Genomic DNA, 9102 nt, shown 5'->3' on the forward strand with positions numbered 1-9102 from the left:
GCCCGGCGCGAGCGGGACTCACTCCTTGCCCGCGGCGGCGCTGGCGCAGCCCTGCAGGTGAGCGAGGAGCGGGAACCGAGCTCCGCCGGGAACCGAGCTCCGTCGGGAGTCGCTCTGGGGCTCCGGGGCTCCACGGCCGGGGCGCCTCTCTCGGGCCGGCTCGGGGGCAGCGGGGTTCCGCCGTCAGGGCTCTTTGGATGGGGAGGCGGGAGTTGCCGGTGTACGTGGTGGCGGGACCGTGCGGATGCTAGCGGCGCTGCGGCGGGGATTGGACTGGGGATGGGGATTCCTGGCGGAATCCCGCCCGGTCTCACTGGTCTCCTCGCCTAACCCCGCAGCTATCCCGCCGGCGGGACGAGATGGGATGGGATGGTGGCGCCTTGGTGGCCAGGGAGCGCCCCGATCCCGCCAAGGAGCCGCGTGTGGGGTGGTCCCGGCTGCTCGCCGCACTGGCGGGGCCGGGAACGGCCGGGATGCGGATCTCAGCCCAGCTCCCGCCGGCGGGCAGTGGCCGGCGAGAAAGCGCCGCGCTGTCTCCCGCCCTCCGGCCACGCCGTCGGAAGAGCATCCCCCCAGCGCGCTCCTGCCCGCCCCGCCACCCCTGTGTTAGGGGGAATCCTCCGTTGTGGGGGAAATCCTCCATTGCGAGAGGCTCCAGAAGGCGAGGGGTGAATTCCCGGGACCGTGGGGCACGGCGGAGCCCGGACCCGGTCTACCTGCACCGACCCGGCCGGGCCATCTTGAGCGCTGGGCGGGAGAAGCCTGATAGCGCCGCGGGGCCCCGCGGCTGAGCCCGCTCCTCCGGGGGTCGGGGCAGGCCCTGGTGCACCGAAATGTGATTTGGGCGCATTTTCCAAATCATCAGGATTTCAGCCCAAAAGCCTCTCTGACCGTTCGCATGGACGGGGGGAAGGGAAGAGGAGGAGGAGGAGGCTTAGGAAGGGTTTTCATTTCTTCCCCCAACTGACACGATACAAAGCCATAAGCCTATTTGCTCCTTTCTCACACCAAATGTAGATACAAAGAGGGAACTTTTTCTCTAAGTCCCTCACGAAACACATTTTTCTCGTTCTTCTTTACAAAACTGCTGGAAGTGCTTAAATCCTTTAAAATGCTTACTCAAATCGGGGATCTTCTATTTCCTAGGGATTGCAAAGCATGTTGAAATTTATTTTCCCTTTAGATTTAACCGGGGAGAGATGACCTCCTTCTCCCCTTCAGCTCCCGCCCATCCCCCCGCAATTTTTAATATAGATAGCACCACATTTCGCGGGGGAGGGGAATGGAACAGGGCAAGAAAAGGGCATATTAATTCTCCTATGATATCTATCGACCTCTCATCCTCTTTAAATCATGCTTAAACCTTTATTTCTCTGACCATTGTTTAGGTATGGCTGCTTCCTTTGTATTTTACTCACACATGTGAGCACTCAAGCCTTTCCTGTGCCCCCCAGCCTCCTCCCTTCTCAAAAATGCCAGATATCTGGCTGCAGCAGCAGCATTGCTTCTGGTCTTGGATGCAAACTTCAGTCTTCTCTGGCCTGCACAGGCCTGCAGCCACTCATGGACCCTCTGCCACTGGTGTCCCTTGCAGGGACCTCAAGTGTCTTGACTGTGTTGCTACCTTTATGGTAGGAAGTGGAAGCACTGATGTGTCTCATTCATGCTGGTGAAATGGTGACCAAGTAAATCACTCAGTCGATTTTCTTTCCCTAGTAATATGCAGCATAAAACTAGGTTTTGGGAAGATCTTACATAGGTATAATCAATGGCTGTTCAAATCCTTAGTTCCATTAGTTGTATTTTAGATACTAAAGGGTGAGTCACATAAAAAGGGTGAGTCAGAAGGGGAGCATGGTAGAGTCTTTGTAAGAGAAAGAATTTGTGATCTAGTTTATGCTGTGTTTTCATTTTGCCCTTGTTGTTTCTTGCAGAATACAAACAATAAAATGAAATCAAACCTTAACCGCTCTTGCAAAATGAAACGTGATTTTGATTCTCTTCGTGCTGGGTTTGCGCCATTGAAATGTGCTGTGGAGAAAACAAGACTGGAAAAATCGTGCCCCTCGAATTATGAGAAAGGCTTTTGTAAAAGCTGCGCAGAAGAACATCAGAAAATACTCCTTAGTGACTCATACCATGCAGCCACCAGAAATCTGGATATTGAAGATGGAGAAAGACCCATACATAACAAAGAAAACAACCAAGTAACCCAGAGACTTGATGAAGGTATCTGTGAAATGGAGGCAATGGAAAGCAGTAAACTTAATGAGGACAGTGGCTATTCCTCTATGTTAAGTACTCACTATGCTGATGCAATAGAACATGAGGATAGCTTACCTTTGGCTGGGAATCTCTGTGGTACACCAAAGCATTGTCTCATGAAGAACCAAAAACAAGAACAGTTTTCAAAGAAGACGCTGTTGCCAGTAATCCATTATGAAGAAGTGGTTTGCTCAACTTTGAAAAAAAGTGGTAAAAGAAATCTCAAGTCTTGGGCTGCTGTAGATAGAATTGTTTCTAGGGGAAAATTTGAACTTTGTAACTTAATTGGAAAGAAAATGGGGCTGGATAGAATAGACATTCTTGCTGAACTCTTCCAAAAGGACCTGAAACATATATTAGCAAACATTTTAAGGCATCTCAGCGAGATGGATTTAGTAAAGTAAGTATGTTCATGTTATTGTATTTCACTAGAAAGGAAAAAACTTAATCACATTCCTTAATGTTTTAGATATGGGGCTTGTGACATTTACTCAATGTTTAGTATTATGTGTTAATATATTAAAATATTAACTGACAATGTAAGCTGTGATACATATGGAGAATGTGTCTTTTCCCTAAAAGGCAAATTAAAGACTACAACTGTGAACACACTATGTTTACGTAAAAGAAAAAGGTTATTCTTGCTATTTAATAAATCCCTTTCCTAGGAGGCAACTGATGTGTTTGTATTGTTGTTGCAGTTTTGCCAAAGTCAGCACAACATGGCAGAAGATTCTACAAGAAGATAAATGGATTTTCCAAATCTATAGCAAAGCTGTGAAAAACCTTTCTGTAAGTTTTTGCACTGAACCATCAGTGTTCTTCTGTTATTTCAGGTGTCCTCCTAAGCTTAAGAGATCACAGATAAGTTTCTTAGATTGAAAACTGTCACTGGAGTGTACAAGTTTGTCCCGTTAGGATGCCTTGTCTCAAGCATTGCTAGTTACCTCAGGGACTTTGGGGACCCCAAGGAAGTTTAACTGAGAAGGTGACCCAAGGAGAGATGCAGATGTTTTTAAGAACTTCCACAAGTCCTGTGTTACAGAGAAAGGCAGGAAGGAGAGAGTCATTGCCAGCACAGCCCACTGGGCAAGACCTAGAGTCTCCCAGCAGGGACTTGCTTGCTTCAGCATCCCCACTGATCCAGAAGGAGGGAGGAAGACTGAGGTAAATTGCTCAGGTGGCTCTGTGAATCAGGGTCTCTGTTTATAGCAGGAGTCTCTGAAGCCCACCCTGCCTGCTACAGAAAACTGAAAAACTTTTCATACTATGAGCTATTCCTAATGCCTTTGTCCTGTGAAATAAAAATACTTGATCCATCCACACTAGACTAGTGTTCTTCCATGCTATTGTATGCTCTTTTGTTTAACTGGGAACTTGGAAAACAGATGGGCGGAGTTTATTTTTCGCAAAGAGAGCCTCAAGCATTCCTGTTCACCATAAAGGATTGGAAGTACTGATTTTTGCTTTAAAATTTTTTGATGAATTACATGAGAGAAGATGACTGGGTTTTGACCAGGAACTAGGGAGCCATTCCATGCATTTATAACAGAAGTAGCTGTGAAAATAATGTAAAATCAGTAGCATTCCTTAGTGTGATGCTGTATTATTGGAAACCAGGAGGAAGAATCTAAAATTACTGACTGACTTCTGTTAAGCAAAAAGCTCTGTATCAGGTAACTTCTCTTCCTGAATTTAAGTCTTTGTTTTTCTTTTCATTAGAATGTCACTAAGGCACCAGAGCATGCTGCAACAAGAGAGTATGTTCTCTACAGAGTGTCCTTAGCTTCCATTCAGAAAGCAACCCCACCAAAACACTTGAACAAAAAAAGCACCAGATCCAAAGCATCTAGGAATCACAGCAGGCTCACAGAGTTTTCCGAGGTAAGTAGTGATTTCCACTGCTCTTTAATTTCTCTCGTGCTGTCTGGCAAACAATCACCTTGTAAAGCGTATTTTTGAAAGTAGCATCTCCAGTTTCAAGTGTTTGTAATTCTTATTAATATGGCTGCCAGCTTTTGCTTAGTATGCCTATTTTAAGACAATGTCAGAAGCTAAGTGGAGAGAATATTGACATACTGGGTTGTCCTACATCCTTTTTTTTTCCTTAAGAATTTCACTTAGTGAATTTTCTTTGCTTAAATTTTGTTTCCTCAGAAATGAAGAAATTTAGTAATTTCCTGTTATTTTCCATGGGTTTATAATGAATCACATATTTTCCAGATAAGCAATATCACAAAAACTGTCAACTTTGCTTCAAAACTGATGGACAATTAGGAAAAAAAAAAAAAGAAAAATACCAAAGAAAAATATCAAAGAAATATGCAGTATTAGCACTGCATATTTCTTTTAATCATTTTGTGGGGTATTTTGTGAACCTTGCATTAAAATTACTTTAACTAATTATTTATAGTGTGTCACACATTTGTCAATAACTGCCAATAGCCTGTTTCCCATTTACCTTTCTTAAGCTGGTCATTTTTCCCACATACTTGCAATGTAGACCTGCACCTGTATCTTATAAGACTTTTAAAAATGTTTATTGATGTTATTGCTTGCTAGTAAGCAAAAGATTTTCCTAACTAGAAAAAGGTTTTATGCTCAAGTCTTATTCTTCAAATTGATGCAGTAAGAGAAGATGAAAAGTCACTGGAAAGTATAATCAAGATGCTATAATACTACTACTACATAGGACTCCGTAGCATTAGGAATGTAAAAGTACAACTGTTCAGTAGCAGTCTTAAGATTCAATTCCTGGTATATACATCTATACACAACATAGATCATTGTTAGATCATCACTATACACAATATGTATCATTATCCTTGAATGAGGTTTGGGAGGTTCAGGAAGGCCACTGTCCTTACTGCTCTTGATTTAGCCTGTTCTTTAACTTTTAAATTTTAAGAATTCTACAGTGGCTACCTCTATTCCAGTTCAAAATACCTGCAATTACATCCTCATTACTCCTGTTTGGAACTCCATCAGATTTTGATGCAACAAGAATTAGGCTAAGACTTTAGTTTGTCTCCTTACATTAGGAGGCATTATAATACGTTTTGTGGCACTAAGATAATATTATGAAGTGTTTGGAGGATGTATTTGCCCTCTACTCACGATTTTCTGTGTGTACTTTTCCCAACAGGCTGCCAGGAACTTGAAGAACACTGAAAGCCTTAAAGCCTGCCATCGCTGTGGCTCACCTGCCAAGTATGACTCCTACCTCCAAAGAGCAACGTGCAATCGTGAAAGCTGTGGCTTTGACTTCTGCACCAAGTGCATGTGCAGCTACCACAGCTCCAGTGACTGTGTGAGCAGCAAACCAGTGAAACACAGCTCCGCACTGGGGCCGCTTCCTGGGACTAAGAAAAGCAAACAGAATCTAAAGCGATTGTGATCCATCCCCCCCCAGTACAAATTGGCAGAAGTTTTTTTTAGTCACTCACAAAGAGAATGCTTTCTGCTATTCCATATTCATAAAAATGGTTGGTTCTGTTATTCCTCTGTACTATTTAATCATCCTGCTCAGAAAGGTTTTAAAAGCATTTCTAGTGCTGTTGAGTGAGGTGAGTGAAGCCCCTTTTAATACGAAAATATGAGGGAGACTAGATTTTATGGTTTTTCAAAGCTTTGCCTTTGATTTTATAATGTGGACATTCATAATACTATCTTCTCTGATGGCTTCTCTTATGTGAATCTGAAATTTCTCTTCATTTCTTCTTTCATTTCTTGAACCTTTTCTAAGTTCAAAAAAAAAGTACTGTATGTTGGCTATATTGCTAAAAAATACTTCGACTTTTTTTTGAATTCACAAGCTAATTTTAATATTTGTATATATTTGTAAATATTATTCATATGTCTTGTAAATGTGAAAATAAATGATTATTCTCAACAACTTGGTTGGTAAATCTGACCTTCCTATTTTGTCATCCTAGTGCTTCTCATGCTCTTTTTGCAGGTTTTCTAGTATGTACTTCTTTAAATTGTTGATTCAACAAAGGACAAGTCCTCCTGAGTTAGTGTGAAGCAGTGTACTGAATCCATTGTCATGCTGTATTCCTGCATCTTCCCTAAAGGCTCTTATCAGCAATTGTTTATAGTGTCAATAGTGCCGGCGCTTCCTTTTAATTTCAAGGGAAATTTTTCTTTTGGCTGGATTTATGCTACTGTTGCCAAACTAGCTCACTGCAAAATAGTCCTGATCCCACAGTAAAGAAAGGCAAGCTTTCAAGAAATAGACTAGTAATTTTGTGGAATTATCTGGGGTGGTTTTTTCCCCTCTTTGGTAAGTAAATGACAGACTGGGAGCACTGCACTGTAGTCCTTCTTCTTGAACTATAATGTGTGTAGTGACAGGACAGGGGGAAATGGCTTCAAAGTTAGGAGAAAGTATTTTAGATATTAGGGGAAAGTGCTTTACTGTGAGAGTGGTGAGACACTGAAACTGGTTTCCTAGAGAAAATGGATGCCCAACTTTGGAAGTGTTTATGGAGCGCTGAACAACCTGGTCTAATGAAAGGTGTCCTGTCTGCAGCAGGGGAGTTGAAACTAGATGATATTTAGGAGCCCTTCCAACCCACCCCATTCTATGAATCTGTAATCCTATTATCCTTTATTCTGGTATTTAGACAGTACCATCTTGATACATACATATGATACCAGCTTGATACCACAGCAAGTCTTAGGCTGAGCACACACAGATAAGGAATCTTACAAGCAAAATTTGTTAAAATTTTCATCTGTCCACTGAAATCCCTGTTTTCTGAAGAGTGCAGATAATGTGATCCAAACAGAAATGCTATTTCTTATAGTAGTTTCAAGAAATATGGCACAGGCATTCACTCTTGGACTGGTGTTGCACTGTAGGATACATCTTGAATTAAAATTGTGTGCTTTCAAACTGCATGTGGTAAATCAAGTTTACTTTTTTATATTTTCAAGCTTTCTAAAGGAAATGTTAGGCCTTTCTAGTAGGCCTAACAATTTGTACACTGAGTAAAGAACAGCTGCTCTTTTTCTTCCTTTTTTTTCATTTTTAGCCATAGAAATTTATCTGTTCATGAAGAATTTTGAGAAAAATCCCTTGTTACCTCCAGATAAGATAAAAATGAACGTTTTTCACTAACTTCTAAGTGATAATGAGCAAGTACCTTCTGCCTGAAACCTGGTTGGAAAGGTCAAATTATTTGACTTAATGAAGCTTTGGCCAAGCTGTAATGGATCTGCTGCAAACCGTTGTGGCTGTTTTCACTTGCCCAACCCTTTTTGACTTATGTGATCCTCAGATCCTTGCCTACCAGCTTTAGTTTTAATCAGAATAGACATTCAAGACTGAAGCCTTCAACAGGCGAGTGACATCTTCAGGACCTTGATCTGTAATCAACACATTTTTCTTATGCATAGGATCTGTTAGGGTGGCACCGCTATTTCTTTATCATAATCCTGCCCAGCATTTCAAAACTTGCCCAGTAACACTGAGAATGGAGCCTGAATAAAACCATGCAGCTTCCTGGAAGTCACAGGATGTTTGGTCTCCTCATAAATAGTTTCAGTGAATGGTGAGCTGCAGAAAAAAAGAAGGTGGACAATCAATCCCCACCCAGGCATGCTAGCATCTGCAGCTGAGGGAGAAAGCAGGTCCTCAGAGAGTGAAGATGATGGGTGTTACTACTAGTAGGTGCCCCAAGGAGTGCTGAGGAGAGTGATTTGTGTGCCGAAGGTGTGAAAGTCGTAGATGCAGATTGCTGTGGATGTCTCTGCTGAGCTATCTCGGACCTGCCTTTGATATGCAATCGCTGTGAGTCATACCAAGGCAGGAGCGCGGCAATTGCCATATGGAGATCAGCGCTCCTCAGGTACTGCAGCTGTTGTCAAAAAGCACTTTCAAACTCAGCAGTTGGCAGCCCCAGTGACTTTGCAGGAATGTGATAAGCTGCTTACCCACACTGCATACGCCTTTCAGATCTACAGAGGGTGATAAATACCTGCAGGCTGCCAGAGTCTCCTGGTGCAAGTACAGATTTCTTCCAGTGACCTACTTATCTCCAGCAATGGCTCTGCATGGTGAGGAAGGGTGGAAAGTTCCTCTGCTGTGTAAATTGCTGTGTCTAGCAGCTGTTTCCCCAGCTTGAACAGCTGTGAAGACAGATTATTCCTTCATACTAATGCTAGCTGGGAGATAGACGAAGGTAGGCATTTAGGACTTTCTGAAATCAGTATTTAATATCAGTATTAACACCTTAATATTTTTAAGATCTTCTTTCTTGCACTTATGATGCTGTCCTGAAAAACCCAAGGAGCTGCTTGTCATTAAAGGCAATTTCAGCTCTCACCACAGCAAGGAGAGAAGCTGAAGAGAAGTGCCTGATAGTGATGATAGAGTCACTTGGATAAACAGGACCAAGTTTGAATGGACTTATCTATTTAATGTATCCTCCAGCAGAAGCCTTTGTTTTCTGAGGAATGTGGGACATGTAAGAATTAAAACAAGAGAAAAAACAACCCTCAACCCTGCAACTATTGGCACCTTAGCCCAGCTGGTCACCTCGAAGCCTGATTTCTAATGTGTGGGAAAACTGCAACATGTGCCAGATATGTTCTCCCTAGTTAAAGCTTTCACTGCAACTAAGCAAAACTTTAGTATGTTGAATGGTGGGTTGGTTTTTTGTTGTTGTTGTTGTTTTGTTTTTGGTTTTGGTTTTGGTTGTTTTTTTTTTTTTTTTTTTTAAGTGTAAAAGTCATAGTTGCATCAGTGATCACTCTCAAAAAATTCTGTATATTTAGCCCTAAAATATAAACTCTCCCCCACCTTAGAAACTTTAAAAAGAAGGAATCTAG

General features: G+C 42.4%; 1 protein-coding gene across 1 annotated transcript; it reads left to right on the forward strand.

The window, feature by feature from the left end:
• On the forward strand, positions 1-6031 carry FBXO5 (F-box protein 5). The gene is made up of 5 exons (XM_030944600.1): positions 1-57; positions 1935-2665; positions 2967-3057; positions 3988-4149; positions 5411-6031. The coding sequence occupies exons 2-5, from the start codon at positions 1950-1952 to the stop codon at positions 5660-5662; spliced, it is 1221 nt and encodes a 406-aa protein (XP_030800460.1). The 5' UTR covers positions 1-57; positions 1935-1949; the 3' UTR covers positions 5663-6031.
• Positions 6032-9102: the final 3071 nt, after the last annotated feature.

The sequence above is a fragment of the Camarhynchus parvulus genome, chromosome 3, assembly GCF_901933205.1.
Source record: "Camarhynchus parvulus chromosome 3, STF_HiC, whole genome shotgun sequence".
Classification (NCBI taxonomy): domain Eukaryota; kingdom Metazoa; phylum Chordata; class Aves; order Passeriformes; family Thraupidae; genus Camarhynchus; species Camarhynchus parvulus.

Coding starts and splice junctions, on each gene's coding strand:
- FBXO5 (XM_030944600.1), top strand. CDS start 1,950: ATGAAATCAAACCTTAACCGCTCTTGCAAAATGAAACGTGATTTTGAT. Junction 2,666..2,966: donor AGCGAGATGGATTTAGTAAA/GTAAGTATGTTC, acceptor TTGTTGTTGCAG/TTTTGCCAAAGTCAGCACAA. Junction 4,150..5,410: donor GGCTCACAGAGTTTTCCGAG/GTAAGTAGTGAT, acceptor TTTTCCCAACAG/GCTGCCAGGAACTTGAAGAA.